The sequence below is a fragment of the Puntigrus tetrazona genome, chromosome 24 (assembly GCF_018831695.1).
Source record: "Puntigrus tetrazona isolate hp1 chromosome 24, ASM1883169v1, whole genome shotgun sequence".
Classification (NCBI taxonomy): Eukaryota; Metazoa; Chordata; class Actinopteri; order Cypriniformes; family Cyprinidae; genus Puntigrus; species Puntigrus tetrazona.
In genome coordinates this window covers 17,865,695-17,888,973 of record NC_056722.1, presented here as the reverse complement: position 1 = coordinate 17,888,973, position 23,279 = coordinate 17,865,695, and the positions used below count along the sequence as shown (strand labels likewise).

At 37.2% G+C, this 23,279-nt stretch overlaps 2 protein-coding genes and 1 pseudogene across 3 annotated transcripts; 2 read left to right on the top strand and 1 right to left on the bottom strand.

Annotated features, from left to right (window-relative positions):
- Nucleotides 1-102: 102 nt before the first annotated feature.
- Nucleotides 103-4,165, bottom strand: LOC122330222 (annotated as a pseudogene).
- An 81-nt stretch (nt 4,166-4,246) lies between these two features.
- atp6v1ab (ATPase H+ transporting V1 subunit Ab) lies at nt 4,247-11,236 on the top strand. The gene is made up of 15 exons (XM_043226889.1): nt 4,247-4,384; nt 5,701-5,793; nt 5,942-6,070; nt 6,176-6,390; nt 6,662-6,799; nt 6,889-7,040; nt 8,298-8,460; nt 8,541-8,649; nt 8,725-8,847; nt 8,940-9,054; nt 9,195-9,258; nt 9,383-9,586; nt 9,676-9,770; nt 9,867-10,038; nt 10,602-11,236. The coding sequence occupies exons 2-15, from the start codon at nt 5,712-5,714 to the stop codon at nt 10,692-10,694; spliced, it is 1,854 nt and encodes a 617-aa protein (XP_043082824.1). The 5' UTR covers nt 4,247-4,384; nt 5,701-5,711; the 3' UTR covers nt 10,695-11,236.
- Nucleotides 11,237-12,694: 1,458 nt separating this feature from the next.
- gramd1c (GRAM domain containing 1c) lies at nt 12,695-23,252 on the top strand. 2 transcript variants are annotated; one of them, XM_043226867.1, is made up of 18 exons: nt 12,695-12,881; nt 13,315-13,416; nt 13,745-13,880; nt 14,027-14,127; nt 14,240-14,335; nt 14,451-14,531; nt 16,061-16,185; nt 16,298-16,457; nt 16,569-16,728; nt 16,819-16,965; nt 17,405-17,523; nt 18,557-18,699; nt 18,816-18,919; nt 19,903-20,073; nt 21,080-21,149; nt 21,658-21,777; nt 21,853-21,958; nt 22,159-23,252. In XM_043226867.1, the coding sequence occupies exons 2-18, from the start codon at nt 13,324-13,326 to the stop codon at nt 22,225-22,227; spliced, it is 2,001 nt and encodes a 666-aa protein (XP_043082802.1). In that variant the 5' UTR covers nt 12,695-12,881; nt 13,315-13,323; the 3' UTR covers nt 22,228-23,252. The 2 variants fall into 2 exon arrangements, with proteins under 2 accessions (XP_043082802.1, XP_043082801.1); XM_043226866.1 differs by having other exon boundaries at nt 21,850-21,958.
- The last annotated feature ends 27 nt before the right edge of the window (nt 23,253-23,279 follow it).

Here is a 23,279-nt window from a genome sequence, read left to right as displayed (position 1 = left end):
TGTAACCAGTCCTTAGAAATACACTTACGATCGCACGTAAGTAATTGGTCGATGGTGGATGACGGAGGATTTGGCAACACTAATTCTGGGAGGCTGCTTCTGTCAACCTTCACCACTGACAACAAGCAACAGGAAACAGAAAACGGGAAATTACGTTAAAGTAATTTTATGCCTTTAAAAATACAAGTCCCGTCCTATTATATTAATCGAAATAAAACAATGTTAAAATGCTTCTGAAATTAAAAATAGATTTAAATCTATAATAGATAGGTATCTTCATGCACGCAGTGTAATAAAATATATGAATATGTACTGTAACAAAAACTATAGGGATAATTTTGAAAATGATTTTATAAGGGTTTATAATTTAACACAAATTACGTTTAAATACAATATTTTTGTGTTCAGTTTTATATAGTATAAGTGGCCTTTTGTCTGGATTTCACTTTCTTTTTCTTTCAGTATTTCCTTTACTCTTTTTTTAATGGACATCTCTGCTTCCTCAAACATGCTGTTTGTGAAATATTGCCCTTTATTAAATTTTTTCACCTCATCTATCATATTTAAAAGCCAAGTAACTTGTGTGTTATCTTTTTTTTTGTCTCTATTATTAAACACTAAAAACCTGTTTTACTTTTCTCTACATACTTTTCTATTGTTTAATATTTCAGGTCATCTCCTCTAGTGAACAGAACAATGCTGAACCGTGCAGCACTTGGACCAAAAATCATTTTTAACAGATCCACAGTGTTTTTCTCTTTATTGGTAAATCTTCCCACACTCACAACAATAATAAAGACATGTGGTCCAGGCGCTGACAGTGAAACACTTTTTATTTGACAGTGTGGTGTTGAACAGACCTGGAGTATCAACGACAGCTACTGATCTACCTCGAATTTCTCCAACTCTTTTCTTGCAGACAGTAGTCACAGAATCAGAACTGATTTCAGTATGAAACTCTTCTCTCCCCAAGATGGCGTTTCCTGTTTCACTTTTTCCATTTCCAGTCTTTCCAATCAGAACAATTCTTAAAGAGCCTGAATCTGATGGTGCATCTTCTTCACCTGAAATGAGCAACTATAGGATTTTTAACAATTTACAATGCGTTTGTTTCAAGTACTACTACAACAGCACTAAAGCATGTCCAGTTGTTTGTTATTGTAGCCTACTAAATTCTACTAAATAACTTTTCTACTTGGACAAGTGTATGTTTAGTGCAATCAGCTTTTTTATTATTGAAAATCTAGAAAAAAAAACATTTACAAAGTAAATGTAAAAAGTAAAATTAAAACTTTTAAAACTTTTTTTTTTGGAGTATTTATTTTTTACTCACACTCTTTTTGAACCTTGTGCTCTAACTCTTTAATTGTGATGGCCATTTCACTCAGTTGGTCCTCTAGTTCATGTCTGACTCTCTTCTCTTGAGGCTTTATGTACATCTGAAGCGTGTAGGGTTCCGTTTTAAAGCTTTCTATACATTCCAAAAGGTGAGAGATCTGTTCAAAGTTTCTTTGGTCCTTCAGTCCCATTATATTGTAATGACCTCCATACAGATTGACAACTGTTTGAGTATCGTGCATTTATCACAGAATTTCTTACACTTTGGTCAACAGTAAGATCTGTTTCGAAGAGCACCATGAAGTGCTCTTTGTAGTAAAATATCATCTGAATCTTCTCCAATTCTAATTTGTCTTTGTCAGTAAGTGGACCAACTGGAACAACGAGCAGGAAAATATTAACTCCAGAATCACAGAGAGACACACAGTGGAGAGTCTGGCACATCACTTCCTCTTCTGAGAGCTCAGTAAGAGCTGGAAGCTCCACCACAGTAATGTGCCGTCCGTGTAACTTTACCTCTGTTTTTACACAAACTAAACTAGACTTTCTCTGATGTGTGGATGGAGTTTTGCCTTGTAACCTATCGGACACAGAGGCCTTGAGCTTTGTATTTCTTCCACACAGCACCAAGTACAATTTTGCTTTTTCAGAAGAAGAAGCTGAAAATGAAAAACTTTCTTCTTTACACAACATCAATAAAAAATACTGCAAAATATAATTAATAAACAAATTATTCTTATTTGACATCAAATGGTGGCTAAATTGCAAGTTTTTGACTTTTAGGATGAATATGCCCTGGACTGTGCTTTCTTTTACCAACTATGAAAGAAGAAGAACACACCTGAACCAGCTAATCAAGGTTTTTTGAGTCTTCTTAGAAACATTCAGGCAGGTGTGTTGGATCAGGTTGGAACTAAACTTTATGAATGCTTTAAAAATATTAAATAAACTTTTATTTTTATTTTTATTCTATTTTTAGTGAATGCATTTCTAATCGATTTCTCATTTTTAAGTGACAGTGTTCCATACACACCCATAAACTGCACAAGAGCTCCCAACCACACCCACGTGAATGGCATGAAATAATTGCACTGTGCTTTAGTGTTAAATTGCAAGGCTAATAGAGCCAAAACCTATTTTTCATACATTTTAAATATCCATCGCATATAGGTAAACAATTGGGAATGTGCATGCACTTAGCAAAGTGATCATGAGACTTACAGAAAAACTGTAGAAAACCTCCAGCATCATTTCTCTTTTTATTTGCTTCTATCACTCTGACCACTGATTCACTGATTCCTTCTTCTGCATCATCGAAAACCTCACATTTGAGAAACTCTTCATATTCATCCTCTACCTTCTCTACTCTTTGAATGATCTCAGAGCAACATCCTGGCTGTCTTTGATCAAACTGGAGGTGTCCTCCTGTGTCCGCACTCCTTCGTTAACTGATGCATAGCATTATTCTTCAGCAGGGCAGCAAGCGAGGAGCTCAGTGTCGCCGAATCAGTAGTTAACACTATTGTGCGTTTGATTGCCTTGTCGCTGAACTGTTTCAGCACGTATTTCACTCTTCGTATATCATCCTCACTGAAATCTTTATGCTGTAGTACGAGTATGATCGCATGAGGTCCTGGATCAGACAGGTACACACACTCTTTCACTCTCTTAGCAATCTGAATGTGGTAGAGGTCCGGCTGAAAAAGATGAGGATCATTGATGACAGTGATGGGTCTGTCCGCTGGTCGTTCTCTAATTCTCTCCGTGCGCTGCTCTACATCAGTCGAAGTTGCTTCACTCTTGTATATTCCCAGGATGCTGTTTCTAACTCTGTTGTTTGCCAGTGCATCCTTCCCCAGCAAGATAATCCTCAGCTCACTCACTTTAGCATATGCAGATCATGTGCACGCACACACACACACACACACACACACACACACACACGTCAAATCACTGTAGCACACATCAATCACGTGCTTTTAATCACTTAATGTCAGAAATAACATTTAAAACATCAGATCAATATATATATATATATATATATATATATAGACAGCATTAATGTCAGAAATAACATTTAAAACACAATTAGATTGAGAAAAGTTATATATATATATATATATATATATATATATATATATATATATATAAATATATATATATATATATATATATATATATATATACATTGGACAATCAGATTTTACAGATTTCAATAACAACATAATATTAATAATGTAAAAATATAAAGTATGAAATAAAGTGCAATGATAAATCATTTAAAATAATAACTTTCACTTACTCTTTAGATGTCCAATATGTAGACTTTTCTGCCTTGTAAGCCCTAATGTAAAATGTTTAATAAATGTTTTTGTGTTATAATGGCATGTGTATGTGCTATAAATGCATCGTGTAAGCACAAATAATTATAACTGACTTCAGTTGACTGAATCAAATGTGTAGTACACATTTAACTGAGTTAAAACTGTAAAGTGATTGTTACGAGGAAACATAGTTGAAATGATAGTGATAGTTTCTTTTCGTTGCTGTTGCTGCTATTTTAGAAATTTATGAACACCTACTTTCAGATGATTCTGTTTCAAGTCTAGACAAAACCAACCAGAGCACAAAATAAACACTATAAAACACACTACTAAAGGAGAATCATTTTTGCATATAAAATTTTTACCTATTGTGGATGTGATTTCATCCTCAGTGTCTTCAAGTCTTCAAACCGAAAGAAACGAAATGTATAAAACCTGTTTGATCCTCCCTAATGCTGCGGGTTTCCAATGGTCTCCTGGAACGAGTTTGAAAACCACTGCACTAGAGAGAACAACGTACAAAGCAACGGTAAACACTATTTCGTTCACACACTAGGGGGCGAAAGAGAGCTTTTGCGCCCGCTGTTCACTCTGCAGAGGGAGAGCGTGCGGTGACGACAGCAAACGACGGCTCGCGACTGAATGAAGTCAGCTGACTTTTCTCGTTCCTCACGTCTCATCTCACCAAAGCATCTGAACACAGGACTGTCTCGTTATCTGAGGTATTTACGCGTTTTAAAATCATATTCATATTTTTTTTTACACGCCGAGACCGCTGCAGAAGTGTAACGCTAACGTTATTTAATCAAACTGAAAATATGATTATATGACTTTCTCGTATTCGCTTTATATTGTTTTCGTCAATAATCACATAACAGCTCATTTGACTGATGTACGTTGCGTGTTGTGTCGCTGAATCTTTGCTCGCTTCGCCTCAGCCTTTCCTATTCGTATCGTTAACGTTACATATTTATTTATTTCTCTGCAGCAGTGGGAATAACCCAAGTGAATTCTGAACGGACTGCTGGAGAATTTCATTATATTATCTATATAAGCATTTCAGGTGCTCGCGAATACATGAGATGGATCGCATTACTCGCTTTAATTAATGAGAGACAAAAATTGCCTCCGATATTCAGCAAAGGTCACATTCTATCAGCAGCATCGTGATCATGTGATCATGCAGCAGCATCTCTTCGCAGCTCAATATCTAGTGCATACACAGCTTTCAGTACGTCGGGACTCTCAAGTGTATATTTAACACCCCTTATTTAATCCTCTCATCTTTGTCTCCGTAGAGATGATTGTAGTTGGGCACTGTGATATTTGATGCCCAGATAGGTTATACGTAAGTGCTAGGTTTTGACACACAACCGCTGCCTGCTGTTTTTTCCAATTAACGACAGCACACTAGGTTTTGCAGGCCGCGCGTCTGTACAGTTTTTCGCTTGTGGTCGAAAGTCTGGTTTGAACATATTTTCATACCAGTCTGACCATTTGTCCCTAGTATCCCAGATGTCATAGAAACATCATGTGATTTATAAATTCACAAAAACCAAGAGGAATAACAAGAAATATCTGAGGGCGCCAGTGTCTTGTATCGTTTTACAGAACATTATAGTGTGCTGTTTTCTTAAAAGGATCTGCTCTGTCATAAATTGCCACTACGGTGTTTTTCCAGATTTGCTCAACTGTCTGTTTTCCTGACTTCCTCCCATGGTTTCTGTTTTACAGTCAGTGTCATGTGCCCTTGGTCATGTGACTGTGTTCCATGTTTGTACTACATATACATGTTGTAGAAATATAAATGGGCTTTTTACACAATAGACAACCTCCTGTCGTGGTAATTGCTATTGTTACTATTGCAAGGCACTCTGAAATAAACTTATAAAAGGAAAGAAACGTGATAACTGAAAATTAGTACATTCAACACATTTATGTTTAAACATTTAAGCCATATTAATATATGAATGAATAACAATGATAAGCAGTTTGTGTAAGTGATAAGTTATTTTTTTTGTACTTAATTTTGTGTCAGACACATTCAAAATGGACTTCTCCAAGCTTCCCAAGATCCGAGATGAGGAGCGGGAGGGACAGTTCGGATATGTGCATGGCGTATCGGGACCTGGTTAGTAGGAATTCATCGTTTTTATTTTATTTTATTTCGTTTTGCTTTGAATTTATGTTGTTATGTTTGAATCATGTGTTTATTTATTCATTTATTTTTTTCATTTAGCAATGTAATAACATTTCCTTACTCGCTAATCGTGTTCTAGTGGTGACGGCCTCCAGTATGGCAGGAGCTGCCATGTACGAGCTGGTGCGAGTGGGCCACAGTGAGCTTGTGGGAGAGATCATTAGACTGGAGGGTGACATGGCCACCATCCAGGTCTATGAAGAGACATGTATCCTATACCTACCTTAGTACAGGTCATGCTTTCTGTGGTTTATGTTGCACAGATGCGTAAGATCTGTCATATGGTATTGTCGTTTTCCTGAGCTTTTATCAGCCGGTGTGTCGGTTGGTGATCCTGTCCTGCGCACAGGGAAGCCCCTGTCTGTGGAGCTAGGACCAGGAATCATGGGCTCCATCTTTGATGGTATTCAGCGTCCCCTTAAAGACATCAATGACCTCACTCAAAGCATCTACATTCCTAGAGGAGTCAACATCGGCGCCCTTAACCGTGATCTGAAATGGGACTTCTCTCCATCTAAGGGTGTGCGAGTAAGTGAAAGATTAGTTACAAGTTAAGGTAACAAAATCACTTAGTAGCTTTAAGAGGTCATATCATGAGTATATATTTTTTTTTAATATTTTGAAGTTTAAAAAGATAGTTGTAATATAAAACTCTTGGAAACATGACAGTTTGTGCTGTTCCAGGCTGTGTGTAGCAAGCTACAGCTCTGCACACATCCCACATTTTAAAGGAGCTACAGTGGTGTCAGGTGATTAATCAGATGACTGAATGATTTTAAGCTGTTTTTTCTGTGTCCAGGTGGGCAGTCACATCACTGGAGGTGATATCTATGGTATGGTGTTGGAAAACTCTCTTATTAAACACAAAATTATGTTACCACCCAAAAGCAGAGGAACTGTCACATATGTAGCACCACCTGGAAACTACGACGTCTCGGTGAGGCTAATAAGGCGTTCATCTTTTTCAAAAACAGTAAAATGGCAGTTACTGTGACGCAGAAGTCAATGCGAATGTGCGTTTGTCAGGATGTGGTGTTGGAGTTGGAGTTTGAGGGGGTAAAAGAGAAGTACACCATGGTGCAAGTGTGGCCGGTGCGTCAGGTTCGGCCAGTCACCGAGAAACTTCCTGCAAATCACCCTCTGCTGACGGGTCAGCGGGTACTGGACGCCCTCTTTCCGTGAGTCATGCTGTATGAAATGATTCCATAGCAAATTTAATAATATACGTTTTCCATAATGTTTTAGCTCCATATTTCTTTAAAAAAAGTCCTCTTTCTTTAAATAGGCATAATGACAAATATAATAGGCATAATTGACAAATATTGCATTTCTAAAGCTTAATTTTCCCCCAAAAGGATTTTTTATTAATAATAATAATAATAATAATGATGAAAAGAGGACTTTTAGTAAACATCAACCAACAGAAATTGCAGTGAATAAATGATTGGTTGAAATAATTATGAGGTAAAAATGTACAATAGGCATAATGACAAATATAATAGGCATAATTGACAAATATTGCATTTCTAAAGCTTAATTTTCCCCCAAAAGGATTTTTTAATAATAATAATAATAATGAAAAGAGGACTTTTAATAAACATCAACCAACAGAAATTGCAGTGAATAAATGATTGGTTGAAATAATTATGAGGTAAAAATGTACAGTAGTAGTATTGTGAAAGTGGATGTTTTAAACATTGCAGAGATATGCAGATATACACTAGCATTCATATATTTGGGGTACGCTGTGCATTTTAGGACATCCTCAGACCTGTTTTTGAAGCAGGGGATGCGCGTTTGTCTCGTGAGAGTAGGCTACAGTGGTCATACTCCACTTGAGCCTTTTTGTTCACTTTGTCCAATGCCTAATTGTACAGAACCTGACACCTGACATCATTTTTCCTGACACCTGAAGCCTTTCAGTGTGAGTCACAATGCCGTTTTGTCCAGCAGCTGAAGCCTTTTAGTCTTAGTCTTTTGACAGTGGTTTGAGGATGTCCTAAAATGTACACCGTATTGGGGTCACTTGTTAATGTTTTTATAATAAGTCTCTCATACTCCCCAAGGCTGCATTTATGATATTAAAATTAGTATTGTGAAATATTGCAACACTTTGATAAAAATACAATAGTTTATGTAATTCTTTTTTCCGGCCTGATTACTCCAGTCTTCAGTGTCACATGATCCTTCAGAAATCATTCTAATATGCTGATTTGCTGTTTAAAAACAATTATTGTAATCAATATTGAAACCATTTATTCCACTTAATATATTTGAGGAAATCTATATAAATGTTTTTCCAGGTTCTTTTAAATTGAAACTTTTGTAACATTATAAATGTTTTTACTGTCACTACTTTCCTAAACCTTTGAACGGTATTGAAAATGTCTGGTGGCTTAACGGATCTTCTGACTTTCGCTGTTTGTATTTAACAGGTGTGTGCAGGGAGGGACCACAGCCATCCCCGGCGCTTTCGGTTGTGGCAAAACTGTGATCTCTCAGTCTCTGTCGAAGTACTCCAACAGCGATGTCATCATCTATGTGGGCTGCGGAGAGCGTGGTAACGAGATGTCTGAAGTACTCCGAGACTTCCCTGAGGTAAACGCTACTGTCATTGCACCAACAGAGAAACCCCTGTAAAGGATGGTACGGTGATCGACAGTTCTTTTGCCCTATAGCTCACCATGGAGGTGGATGGAAAGGTGGAGAGCATTATGAAGAGAACGGCCTTGGTTGCCAATACATCCAACATGCCCGTGGCTGCCAGAGAAGCCTCTATTTACACAGGTTCATTCAACATCTGATACAAAAATAATTTGTGCGATTTAATGTCTTTTATTAATGGGTGTCTGTTCCATCCAGGAATCACGCTGTCTGAGTATTTCAGGGACATGGGCTACAATGTGAGCATGATGGCCGACTCCACCTCTCGATGGGCAGAAGCTCTGAGGGAGATCTCCGGTCGTCTGGCTGAGATGCCTGCTGGTACGTGTGGCGTGAACATCTCGGTCGCGACAGCAAATATTCTAAACTACAAATCATGGAGTAAACTGGTGTTGGTGTGCTTGTGTTCACAGATAGCGGCTATCCTGCCTATCTCGGAGCACGTCTGGCTTCATTTTATGAGCGCGCTGGTCGAGTTAAATGCCTTGGTAACCCAGAGAGAGAGGGCAGCGTGAGCATTGTGGGAGCGTGAGTAGATCTATTGTACTTGTTTAAGTTCGTTTCCTTTTTAAGTCTCCGTCATTTGCTTTGGTAAAGTTTAGATTTATTATTAATGACTGCTGTTGTTACTGCATTGACTCACTGAAGCATTTTTGTTTTAACTGCAGTGTGTCTCCCCCTGGTGGTGATTTCTCAGATCCTGTGACATCTGCTACTCTTGGTATTGTACAAGTAAGCGTATATTTCATTCACGAAGCAGTCTTAACACATTGGCTCATAGCAGAGTAACATTTTTTTTTTCTCCTTGCAGAAACAAACTTTTTATTGTAATTTTTCCATTCTTTTTCTCCTCCAGGTGTTTTGGGGTCTGGATAAAAAGCTGGCTCAGAGAAAGCACTTCCCTTCAGTGAACTGGCTCATCAGTTATAGTAAGTACACCCGAGCACTGGACGAGTACTACGACAAGCACTTCCCCGAATTTGTGCCGCTGCGTACCAAAGCCAAAGAGATCCTGCAGGAAGAAGAAGACTTGGCTGAGATCGTGCAGCTTGTGGGGAAGGTGGGTTTGTGGGGATCACGTATTAGATATATCACTTTTGTGGTATTATTACAGGTGTTTTACGAATTTAAAATACGTTTTATCTTTAGGCGTCTTTGGCCGAAACGGATAAGATAACGCTGGAAGTTGCCAAATTAATCAAAGATGATTTCCTGCAGCAAAATGGATACACGCCTTATGACAGGTATTGAACTGATTCATACTGAGGATCATTCAACTGTTTTTTTTCAAGTGACATGCGACAGAATGGATCCGAAAATGCTCAATTTCTCATTTTCAGGTTTTGTCCGTTCTATAAGACAGTGGGTATCTTGTCCAACATGATTGCGTTCTATGATATGGCACGTCATGCTGTAGAGACCACTGCACAGAGTGACAATAAGATCACCTGGGCCATGATCCGGGAGCACATGGGAGAAATCCTCTATAGGATCAGTTCCATGAAATTCAAGGTACAGGATGTAAACATTGTTTGTGTTTGAGTCTCCAGTGATTTTGTCTTGATTATGTCTAAACCGGTAGACTCCAAGCCACTAATTATTTTACAAAACTAAGTAAACTTGCAGCCCTTTAGTGCCCACTGCTCTAACACTTGATTTATTATGACTTCCATTATCTTGGTTTGCCAACAGCTTGGTTCCTCTTTTATAGTGATCTTTTAGTGATTAAGTCTTGTAAACAAGAGGTACGGTTCAATCACATTATATGCCCACATTATATGTTCTTTTTGTGAAGAAAAAAAAAAAAATACTTCTGTCCCATCTTAACATGCTGCCAGTTCTAAGTATTTTATTTGTTAACTGGGAGTATTTGAAAAGAAATTACACTTCATTTTTGTAAATATCATAGTTGAATAAAGCTATTAATATATTTAAAACGGGAAAAACATGCCATTTCTTTCAACTAATTTAAATCCTTTTATTTGGTAATTATACTTTTATCTTGTTTTGTTTTAGCAATGAAGTAAGCTGCCATATTTTTAAAAATGTTTTCAATGTCTGTAAATGTATTTTAGGACCCAGTAAAAGAGGGTGAAGAGAAGATTAAAGCGGACTATGCTCAGCTCCATGAAGACATGCAGAACTCCTTCCGAACACTGGAAGACTAAGAGTCTGTCCTTCCCATCATTCTCAGGGCAGGGCAGCAGAACCCTACATCCCCCAGAAACGCACACACTCAATGACCTTTTCCTTGTCTTATTGCTGTCTAATACATTCCACGGCTTTTTGTTCATCTTGTGGTGTTATAGATGCTCTAGTGTTCTTGAGGTGTCTCAAAATATATTTGTGTGTGTGTGTGTGTGTGTGCGCGCATTTGTGTATATGTGCAATCTGTATGATCCTCCTCAAAGCCTCTGCTCTGCCCCATTTCTTTATTTTACAGATCATCCTCTCTATAGATGTTATTAAATGACTTGATGTAATTATTGTTCTATTTTTATCTGTACAGAAGCCTGGAAGACATTAATTCAGAGAATCACTATATTTACTGCTGGAATATTTACAGTGTCAATGGTTGCCAAGATATTTCTTGTGTTGTTTTTGGTATGGATGTTTATTGCAGTATTGTCCTGTATATTTCTTTGAGAACACTTCCTCTTCATTGCTCATGTGAGTCCTGGAAAAATATAAATAAATCTTGATGAATTTACAAGTTTTGTGAATGCCAGTATTTATAAGGGGGTAACAAAATGCCTTTTTAGTAGTTTGTTTTAACCAAATATATTTAGTTAACAGGCCTTCAGCCCTTTTTTTTACCATCTTTGTTTGCATAAACAGTTGATCCTTTTCAGATAAAACTTGAGCATCATGGCTAATAATATAACATGTGGAAATGATTCCCAAACAACAGGAAAAGCGACGCCCTACTGTCTGGATTTCTTCTTCTATTTCTCCAAAAACGTCTTCCAACTGTCACCCTTGGCTTAGTCATGTGCTCATCATTTTACACCCGTTTTGAGATATGTACTGTGTAAACAGTGCTTTAAAAATAAATTGGGAGGTGGTGTGTTTGCAACCTTTTCATCAGAGAGCAGTTCCTCAAGTATGTCTAGTCATTGTGCGGCCAAGAACTATTCACTTCATGCCGATATCATATTGTATGCCATGTAAAATGGTATATCATGAAAGCAAATAATTATTTCACGTATTTATCGGGTAAAAATGCTTTGTCATAATAGTACATATATTTTAAAGTTAAAAATGTAGCTTTTAAGATAAAAATATCTCTGGTTTAGTATCTACCTGTATCTGTACTATTCATCCAAACTCTTAACGGGTCCATTTTCATGGCAGTCCTACACCCTTTTCTTTCATGTTTCACCCTTTACGTTTGGTTCATTATCATGTTCATGCTGAAGTGTCTGCATTTAAATGCAATCTATTTACCTAACTACGTGTGCATATGAATGATGTCAGTTTGTTTAACTGGTCTTACTGCATTTTCTCTTCTTGAAACCGGAATGTGGCTACTCTAGTTCCCTGCCCTGGTTTCTTGTCTATACAGTTCTAACACTATCTAGTCTTATCTCATGCGTTGCATAAACTGCCATAACCAACTTGTGCCTATGATTAGATTGTTTGACTTTCTCTTGTTACCCATCATATTAAATGCCATAGATAAATATAGCTTTAAACTGATATCACTTTAGGCGTAGAACCTCCTTTTTAGGGGTCTTTTACTAAATGTTATATGCAATAGCGCTATAAAAAAAAAAAAGTTAGAACACATCGTGTTTGCTTTATACATCAATACAATTTCCGTTATTTCAAACTAATTTGATAAATCTCGAGGGGTCTGCTTGCCTCAATTAATCGCGATTTGTTTGCAAACGTATATGAAAATTACGAATGCTTACATTCTTCAGTTTATTAACGTACTTTATTTGTAAAAAGATCTAATAGCATATTGAATATGTACTATAGGCTATAAATGTCCAAAATATGCTTCTTCTTCTTCTTTTTTTTAAACAACATATAAGCGTATATCCTACATAGTTTAGATTTTAAAAAACCCTGAAGGAGGCTCCTTGATGTCATACGTAAAATATGCAAATACAAAAGCGTGCTTGTCCTCCGCCGCTTCAGGAGCTGGTAGATTGTGACTGTACAGGTGTTGCCAGGTGTGAGTAGGACAGTCGCAACAACCGACACAGACAACACCGCAGCACGAATCCAATCACTGCCGTCGGAAGTTTATGGACATTTGGAATATCTGCGACGATTGAAGTCCATGATAACCTTCTCACAAGCACACTTTGTAAACGCCTGGATCCCACATAACCAGGACTTCTCGGGTATGTATTCTGTATAAGCCTTTGATATGCCTTTCCTTCATACTTAGTCTTTACTATGTTTTTTCTTCTTCTCTCTCTTAATGTTCTGGAATGTTTCTAACCAAAGTTCTTTATTAGCATATTTAAGTGAAGAACGTTCCATTTTATAGAAGTTATTTAGATATTTAAATGCTTCTAATGTAATAGTGCACTGGTTGGGGACTACAAGTCCCACTAAACCACAAGAAAAAATGGTTGGAATAGTTCATTTAAAGGTGCTTTTGGGAACCTGAAATTAATTTTATTGGCATCGCTCCAAAATATTTGTGCCACTGTCAAGTAAGATTTAGTGAGCTTATTATCAATCGAACTTATTATTCAAAACATGCTATGAGAGAAACATTTAGTACCATTAAAAAATTGATATAGAAGCCACTAAGTTTTACTTCGCCAGGTGGAAGACATGACCCAAACCTCCAAACAAGTGACATCCAATGAGCTCACACAGGACAACAATCAATCTGGGGAAGGCAAATGGAGCTCAGAAGAACAAGAGGTGAGTATGAATATGATGCATGCTTTTATTGAGATTAAATTGGTAGGAGTCACATGGCTGCACTGTATTCACTTCCATTTATAGATATTATCTTTATCACAATTATATTGTACAGTTTGTTGCACTTTGTCCTGCCAAAAGATAACAGGCGCTGTATCACGATGAGATTACACAAATGACACTGATTGCTAAATGTTGTGAGATATTAATAAGCTCTTGGGCATGTGAAACATGGTTGTTCTTGGGGAAAAGGAGGTTTTATTGTATCATATATATATTTCACAAGTGAATTTGTTTATTTATTTATTGCTGTGATTGTACCTCACAGGGGCTGGAAGTCAGCGGGCAGTGCATAGCAGCACCTCAGTCACCTGAAGCACTGCTCTACACTAGTTATAAACAGAGGAGTGATGAGTTTCGGAGGTTATTTAAAGAGGTGCCTGAGTCTGAGAAACTAATTGCAGGTGAGACCGATAAAGGGAGGGGCGGAGAGATAAAAAAAACAACAAATAAACAATGTAAAAACATACTCTGCTGAAAATGTTTGTTGGCAGAGCCGCAATATTTGTATATTAGATGTTGTTTGAACGATCCTCTTTTTTTTTTCTAGACTACACCTGTGCTCTCCAAAAGGATATCTTGTTACAGGGACGCATCTACCTTACAGAGAATTGTTTATGCTTCTACAGTCAGGTTTTTCGTGGTACAAAAGTGAGCTCCACAGAAATATCATACAACATATTCACTGTACCTATTAAACGCCGCTATCTGAGCGTGGCTAAAATAGTAATTGTGAAAAATGACAATATATGCTTTATCTCAGATCACAATAAATATGCAGGACATCATCTCAATGTCACGCGAAAAGACAGCGAAGTGGATACCAAATGCCATCCAGATCAGTACTAATTCAGAGAAGGTGAAGTTCAGAGATCAGAGGTTTTACGTTCCTGTTTTTTCTTATCCGTGAAGATAGGCCTACGTCTATATGTTTTTTTTTTTCTGACAGAAATATATTTTGTAATTTTCCACAGTTGTTCCTCAGCTCATTTTCAGCAAGGGAGAAAAGTTACCTTGGCACGTTCCGTCTTTGGCAGAATGTTCTAATGGAGAAGGTGATTTTTTTTCCTTTTAATATTTCCTTTTTAACCTCACTGACATGTTTCCACATGACAGAAGGCGTAATTACCTGTTACATGTTTACATCTTCAGCCTGGTTGTTTGCACATGACTGTACATTTTTACTCAGCAAAAGGATATTCTGAAATATGAAATAAATATGTATTAGGAGCAGGGATATCAGAAGCAAACCACCCCCTCAATTATCAATTTTACAGTATTTAGTCTCCATTGCCAACGCAAACTATTTCTTTGTATTTGAGCCTAGGGTGGTTACTAATGTGGCATATTAATACTATATGAGGAAAACAGACAGAATAATACCCTATAGACCTAAGGTCAGGGACGCTTAAGTGTAAACAACCCAAATCTGTAGGGTACACTTGACAAGGCAGCAAATAAATGCAAAGTTCATTGACCCCACCGAGGCGTGGCTTTCTTCATCCGAAAACAGAAAAAACTGACTCTTTCCTCACACAAACGCGGAACTGCAGAGCTGAAATAACAGCAGAAATTAGTATAGAGATGTGATCAAACAAATATGCGGTTGAAAGCAATGAATAGCCCTCCACTAGGCGGCGCGGATGTAGCTTTTCGTGGCTTCCTGATCTCGGCACGAGTCGCCCGCTGAAGCGCGCAGGTTACTGGCGTCCAGCAGGTAGGTGACCGGACGGAGAGAGTTCAGCCACCCGTGCAACGTTGCGTGTAATTTACAATACATTACACGCTGTGCTGCTTCTTTAAACGTGTTATGCAGTTATGAGTAGGTCAGGAACCGGCGGGAAGCGCTTAATGAAACCACAAAATGTTTTCGCTTCAGTTTGTTTTGTAAATGTGTCTGTGTCAGACGGCCTTGAAACAGTGTTTTGCATTTCGTTGATTGTTTTGCCACTTTGTTTCCACACGACGCGAATGTGTGTGAACTTTACACAAGAAATTATTTTCCAGTTTGGCTTTATTGGCGTTTTTGAGTCACTTTCTGTCGAGTGAGCCTGGTCTGTGTTCGCCGATACGGTCTATTTACGTTTACAGTATGTGTAATGTCTCTACGCCTTATTTCCATGGTAACCGTAGTTTTCTTAAATTATGTTTACGACACCGTAAATTACAACGCTAATGAAAATGAAAAGTCAGTTTCTGCCTTAAGAAAAATGCCACCTTTTTATTGTAGCACTGCACGGCACTTTGGACCGACACTGGCTATATGGTATTTATTTATATATTAGTATTTGTTTATTCGTTTTAGGGTTGTTCATTGCTAATATTTTGTGCTAGTTCGAGTCATTGTTGCTTATCATTTGCCTCCCAACAAATTTGCTCCCTGGTCAGTTAGGTGTGGAGCAGGTTGGGGCTGTTTTATCTGCTGGTTTAGATGAATATCAATAAAGGAACTTGAGAAGGCTTTAGTGAATTTCCTTTTTTAGTTTTATTTTTTATCAGATAGAAGCTATTGTGCTAACGTGCCAACGGGTGGGGCGGAAACATGTGAGTGTACTTTGCTCAATGCAACTTTCCTGTCTTGCAGAAACTAACCAAGTCGGAGCTGTTGCAGATGGTCAAGCAGCATTATGGCAGCGACTTAGGATTGAGTCATGATGAAATGGAAAGCTTTCAAACATCAGTAGAAGCTGTCACACCTACCGTGCCCAGGTTGACTACATGCTTGCGAGCACACACCCAGTTACATCTTCACACGTCAGCGGCTGTTTGGACGTCTGAGAGAGCAGTTACTTGGTTTTCAGGCCCCATCTCTTTGTTGCAGTCTGAATATGCGTGGAGAGGATTACACCGGGAGGCCAGAAAGGCCCACATCGCTTCGACTTCCCCAAGGTGAGCTGAATTCTTATGAGGCCACCACACCACAGGGAGACGACACACAGTCTTCAGTTGGACTGCAAAGTTTGCTCTCGGCAAATGGAGGGGTACGTTGACAAATATAGTTTCCTTTTAAAATACATTTTTCTTAAAATTGCTATACAATATTTTTGCTTGTGAACAAAGTAGTGTCGTTTAAAGTGTTGAACTTTCAACAGGACGACACACTCAGTACCCCATCTCATCAGCGCAGTCCAAATCTATCATTAAACCGCTCAGGGTCTGAACGAGTTTCTAAACGCTCCTCTCTCTCTCTGGATCTGAATGCCAATGAAGACCAGCTCTCGGATAACAGCAGATCAGACAGCCTGGAGGAGGGTGAGATGTGTGTGTGTGCGCGTCTCGGCTGTGTCTCATTCCGTGGCTGTGTTGATGTATTTTGTTTACATCAGGATTGATTTCTTGTAGTGGAAGAACGTGAGACAGCGTCTCCGGTGTCTCAGGGAAGGCTGTTTGTTAACCGGGTCTTTCACATCAGTGCTGAGAAGATGTTTGATCTGCTTTTCACTGATTCTAGTTTCACGCGGAGGTTTATGGAAATCAGGAAGATCATAGGTGTGTTTCTCTTACTAATTATCTATTTTAGTAATCTGTCCGATTCAAATATAGATGTGACTGGTACAAAAAAAAAAGTAAAAAAGTTTCAGCATATAGTAGACTTTGTTCCTCCAGAAATATTGTCATTTTACCATTTATTTTGGTAGTGTTATTTATGTACTATGATAAAATGTATTGTAGATAGTAGAAATGTAGTTATTTTTTTGTTTGTTTTAGTAATTTTGTGGTATTGTCATTTTTATTTAGATTTATGTTTAGCTTTTATTTGCATATTTTTTTTTAGTTACATCCCAAAGCAACATTTCTAAGTTTGTTTATTTATTTCTATTCATTTCACTTGCTAAATTTAATGTTTAGTAGTATTTTAGTTTTAGTTAAAAATATCAATGTTGGTTTTTATGTTGGTTTATGGTAACAAAAGTGTATTACCTGACAGGTGCAACCTCAACCTCTTGGCAAAAGGAGGCCTCTGGCGGTATGAAAAGGACTTTGAACTATACCATCACGATTAATAACCCCCTGGCTGGCAAGTTCTCCACTGCTACAGAAACCCAGGTTAGAATTGCAACTCTATGGCTTTGTTTCAAAATCAAGCAAGCTGATTTGTGTCAAACAAATTGTAAAAATGGTTGTATAGCCTAATGGAAAGGCTGTGTTTTGTTGTTTGCGATGCCAGTTAATGTACAGTATTTGGTTATGTCACATTTATATTTAGCGTTAGCAGGAAGGAGCTGTGGTTGTGGATCACGTTTCTGCAAATTCTGAGTAATGATGGGACCTTTGATCATTTTTGTAATATTAGTACCTGTTGTTGCCATTCTTATCTTATACGAAGTCCAGGTTAGTTTTCTGTGCTTTGTCAGTTGTTTTTATGTGAAAGTAATCTATGAAACAATGAAGTAGTTTGCCAGAACCATTAAAAAATCAATTTAAAATATATTGTGGCCTTTCAGCTCTTAGTCTGTGATGCATAGAATAATTTGAAAACATGTTACAGCGGGTTAATTAGACAATAGACAGCTTTTGCTTCCATTTATATTATGCAACAATTAACATTTTTAACAGTAACATGAATGTAGGCGTGCTGCAATTAAAAATCCGCTTCATCCAGTTATTTCATATGATTGTGTTAATTGTACTTAAAAGTTGATGCAGTCAGTTAAATTTAATAATCATGTTTTATGCAGTAATGATTGAGCTTGTGAATATAGTTACATTCATACAATGAATATGTAGAATTGACTCTCAACTTCCATGGGCGAACAGGATTAAATAACGTTGAATATCTATATGGACACATAACCAGAGTTAATATAGCTTTGACTAATGCCTGTAAAATCGCTAGTAAATATATAGACTTTGCCTGGTGTCTTTAAAGATTTCATTTGTATATTGGCAAACATATTTGTTTATAGTCATAGTGTTGAATATTTAAGGCAGTCGCTTCCAAAAAACTAAACGAGATGGTGTATTTCTATCCTAAATAAACTTAACAGTATCATATTTAGCAGCCCAAACTGTACTGTGTATGTTCATCCTGTGAATGTATGTGGAATATTCTCTGATTTCTTTTCTTTGTGTATTTTAGACACTATATAAAGAGTCGAGGGAGGGTCAGTACTACATGATAGATTCGGAGGTCTACACACATGATGTACCGTACCATGACTACTTCTACACCCAGAATCGCTACTGTATCATCCGCAACTCCAAGCACAAGTGCAGACTCAGGTGACTGGTGTCCTCAGATCTCTACATCTAACTGTTTTCATTATGATTATGACACTGAAATCTCTTGATTTAAGAGCCATTTAGTAAATAGTTGAACTCCTTATCTCTCTCTGCAGGATTTACACTGATGTCAAATACAAAAAGCAGCCCTGGGGTCTTGTTAAATCCTTTATTACAAAAAACTCCTGGAGTGGCTTAGAAGACTACTTTAGACACCTTGGTTGGTATAATGCAATTTAATTTTCTAATCCCTAACCCTCTATTTTCCCTCTTTACTTATCCATTTCACTTCTTGGTTTGTAGATTATAGCTATGATTGAATGGCTGAATGTCACTAATTATATCTAAATCATATTGGAGCTACATGTCATTAATTAATAATCTTTCAGTGTTTCTTGTTTCACTTCATAGGGTTTGCATGGCAACTGTAGTTGTTATAGAATAAAACTAAGACCGTAGAAAAAGTGAATAAAATCAGCATTAATTGTAATGAAACAAAATAACAACAATTTAAAAGTCTTTCTGAGGCAACACTTCTCATTTTCTTGTTATTAACTTGAAGTACTAAAGTAATTAAACTAAAACTAAAATAAAAATTATTATAAAATTATTAAAATTATATAGAAATGAGTTTTTTTATAGCAATAAAAAAAGAAAAACACACTTAAAACTAATCTAAAATTTTTAAATTAAAGTGAAAACAAAATGTAATTTAATTAATATTATTAAAAACCTACTTTAAGGACTGTTTTATAGTGGCCCAGTCTGCAGTCCATTGGCTTGTCTGAGTCGCTGCAAAACAAATCAAAACAAAATAATGATCTAAAGCTATAGTCCAGAACTAATGCAGATCAATTAAAATGAGCAGAACTACAGACTGTGCTCAGTGTTTTTCTCATCGACTGGGAAAAAAAAGCTGGCTAATAGCTTCTGTGTCATGGGATGTTGGATTAGGGAATCAAAAGAGTAATGAACATTAGTGACCTGATCAGAGTGCCCAGGAAGGGCTATTAGCAGCAAGGATGTGTCCGTTTCCTATTGGTGAAATACATCAGTTAGATCCATTGCCTGCAAGGCCATTTAATTACTAATCTACAGGGTTGCCAAAAGCTAGATCCCTAATCGATCCAGTGACCTCAGAATAACCACTCTAGACTCACAGATGCAGTTTCAATGATCTTCACCTCACAATGCACTTTCCAGAGGCAGAGCTGCTAGAAGAAGAGGCAGAGTTGACTCAAGGAAGTGGAGATGCTGGAAAGACGAGTGGTTTGCGCAGGAGGCGAAGAACTTACAGTCGCACCCTACAGGAACACATGAAACCAGGGAAGCAGTACAGCGCAGATTCAGATCAGCAGAGAGCTGGCACCATGGGTATAAATATGTGTATTTTTAATCTCTGAATCCAATATCTATGCTTTACGAGCGTTCACCCAAAAGTGAAAATTATGTAATTAATTACTCACGCTCATGCCATTCCAGGCTTGTAAGGACCTGTGTTCATCTTCAAAACGTAAATTAAGTTATTTTGGATTTAATCCGAGAGCTTTCTGATCCTACGCATCATGGCACTCTTATGAATGCATCTCCAGAGGCAGAAGAGAAAATTTTGAAAAAAGTATTCGTATTTTTTGTCCAAAAAGTATTCTCTTTGCTTCATAACATTCCAATTTAACCATTGTCACATGGACTACTTTGACAATGTTTTTAGTTCTTTTCTGAGCATTGAATGTTTAAGGACCCTTGCTGTCTATTATGAATTTTTTTTTTTTTTTTTTTTTACTTGTGTTCCGAAGATTAAAAATGGTCTGAAATGACATGAGGGTGAGCATGCAATGACATAATTTTTTTGGGTGAACTATCCCTTTAAAATTCTGATTAAACCCCCAGACATTGTTTTCATACTAGTAAGATGTTTATTTTGTGGTCTGTGCTTAATAATAATATTTAAGCAAATGTTGAAGACAATAGCCCCTTTTACACAGTAATATCAATGAATAGCTGAAAATGACAAGTTTACCAGTAAATACAAAAATGCTCACACAGACAATGACGTTTCCTTTTTTCCCAGTAAAGAGCCAATCAAACATCAGTTTCAAAATACTGGTATAGTCTGTGACTTCATTAACCAGACACAACCCACCAAGTGGCTTCCTGGTGTTGTGTTTGGTAACATTGGATGGGTGTTTTTCAGTGTTTTTGTTGATCTAACGTTACAGCAAATTGGAATTAATGTACCAGTATTTTTGGTAAGGTCCAGTTCACATATGATCTCTTGACAGTAATTTACCAGTAAGGTCTGTTTGTGTGAAAGGGGTTATTGTGTATTAGACTTATAACAATTGGACTTGCATTGCATGATTTGCATCTTACACTACAGGTGCCATGGATATAAAGAACACACAACACAGATGGAACATCACTTCAATTGTATTTGCGATGAGCTTAATGTAAGGCTTCATTCCCTCTATAAAGCTTGTTTCACACCTCAGTAAGCTTAATACACTGATAAAAACTTGGTAGTTTTTCCTCTTATAATAACTATGTTAGAATTTGTCCATTTAATTTGAGTTAATACATTTAAACGGTAAATAGTCCACACCAAACAGAATTAGAGAGTTAATTAGAGATTTACTGATAGATAGTGTTTGTAGAATCCTTTTAAACTTTCACTGTTTAAACGTTGCTATTTTGCAAAGTATTACATTGATAAATAGGTTCACTGTGAAAGTTCAATATTTTCTGCTGAATTCAGTGTGCTGCAGTGGCAAAAATAGAAACTCTGCTGTGTGAATGTTGCAGTCTTTTAGCATGGCTGCCAAAATGAATATGTGCAGCTTATGGCTGCTGTGTGAGACATGGAAGAGAAACTTTAGAATTAGAATCATTCTTTGATTTTAGAATGATGACCTAAAAATAATAACGTGATTCTGAATGTCACATTGTTTTGCCTCTCAGACTTTTTGTTCTGGTGGTTCTGAACTTGGGGCTGTTCTTTAAACTTTGGGCCATGGAAGACGTCGCTCACCGTTTATATCTAAACACCAAGCACAGAATGAAGGAGAGAGTAGAGTCCAGGTAAACCCTTTTTTGCATTGTGAGTTTAGTTCATTTTTATGAACAAAACTAACTTCATGTTTTTATGTAAAGTAGTTTAGCACCCGACTTAGGCCCTAGACAGGGCATGCCCCACAGAAGTCGAGAAGAACTGCATCTACTGAGGGCAGTGCTGCAGGACTCCATTCACCTTCTAGAACAGGTATGTTTGGGTGTTTAATTAAACGCACCATGCAAAACAAACCGCAGTTGTTCAACGTTACACATCAGTAAGAAGATTCTTCGGTCTAATTTTCAAAAAGTAGCTTGTTGTTAGTGTAAACTATATCTGCATACGATATTCTGTTTGGTTGAGAGGTCTATTATGCGATTTGTTTATTTTTGCTGGTTTCTTCTCCACAGCTACGCAGTTCTCTTGTGGTGCTTCAGCAGAACTTTCAGGTCTACAACAGATCCTCCTCTCAGCTTTAATCGGCATTGATTTTGGTGACCTGACAACACAAGGGTATTCTTCCCATAAGACCTGTCCTCGCTGAGGAGTGTTGCCATAGGTACTATGACTCCAGGGCACACTCGTAGCCATGTTCATCGTCTCTCTGGGCTTTTTTGTTATGGTTGGATTTTTCTTTTGAGTGCTGTTTTTATCTTGGAGGGGATCTTCGCATTGGTACGCTCCGTTTTGCGAGTTTCCTCTTGGATTTACTAACGACCTTGAAGCTACCGTTAAACATTAAAGTAACAACAGTGTAGCAGGTTGAAGCACAAAGGTTTCTCACGGTCAGCTTCTCAACTGCTAGATGCTACTGTAATTTGATGGACGGATTTTTTTTCTTCTGGACTACAGTAGAAGCATTAATGTAATGGATTCAGTGCAATTGCACAGGATCTTCAATTTAATTATGAAGGGGGCAATGCAGGCCCATTGCTTCTAAAGATCTGCCTAAAATTTAGTCACATGGCTTTTTTTGTCTTGATTTAGATACTGATCTATTTCTAAGATACCTCTAAGAATTTGTAAATGATTGCACCTTAAAACCTTATTAAAACAGGGATCACTAATGACAGTTGATTGTGCTTATTGAAATAGTAGAAGTTCTGAACGTTCAACAGGATTTTAATAGCGTCTAAAGAGTACAGGTTTGTGTGAAGATGTAATATCTGAGGTTTACTGTAAAGGATGAGTGGTGATGTTTAATGTTTTATAATTGTTTACACACTTGATCTTTACCACTTTTGTTGTTCAACTTTTAGGGACTGTATCGTCACTGTGAACTAATTTGTAACACATTCTTGTAAATTATTTACGATTGGAAAATTGTGGTAATTTATCAAAAGAGAATGTAAACCCTCAAGCATTTAATTCTCTCACAGGAAAATATGTAAGGGGTGGAGGTGTATAGATGTCTATTTTTCTGCATAGATTGAAATTGTTCTTCTGAATTTTTTTATGACATGTCTTCTGAACCTATTTATGAATAAAATTTCCATGGCATTACTGTGTTTGTTACATGCGTGCTTAATTA

Bases quoted from the DNA above. Each gene is read 5' to 3' on its own strand.
- atp6v1ab (XM_043226889.1), top strand. From the start codon at position 5,712: ATGGACTTCTCCAAGCTTCCCAAGATCCGAGATGAGGAGCGGGAGGGA. The intron at 6,071-6,175 runs GTATCCTATACC...AGCTTTTATCAG, and splicing joins CCAGGTCTATGAAGAGACAT to CCGGTGTGTCGGTTGGTGAT. The intron at 6,391-6,661 runs GTAAGTGAAAGA...TTCTGTGTCCAG, and splicing joins CTCCATCTAAGGGTGTGCGA to GTGGGCAGTCACATCACTGG.
- gramd1c (XM_043226866.1), top strand. From the start codon at position 13,324: ATGACCCAAACCTCCAAACAAGTGACATCCAATGAGCTCACACAGGAC. The intron at 17,524-18,556 runs GTTAGAATTGCA...TGTGTATTTTAG, and splicing joins CCACTGCTACAGAAACCCAG to ACACTATATAAAGAGTCGAG. The intron at 18,920-19,902 runs GTTGGTATAATG...TGCACTTTCCAG, and splicing joins AGACTACTTTAGACACCTTG to AGGCAGAGCTGCTAGAAGAA.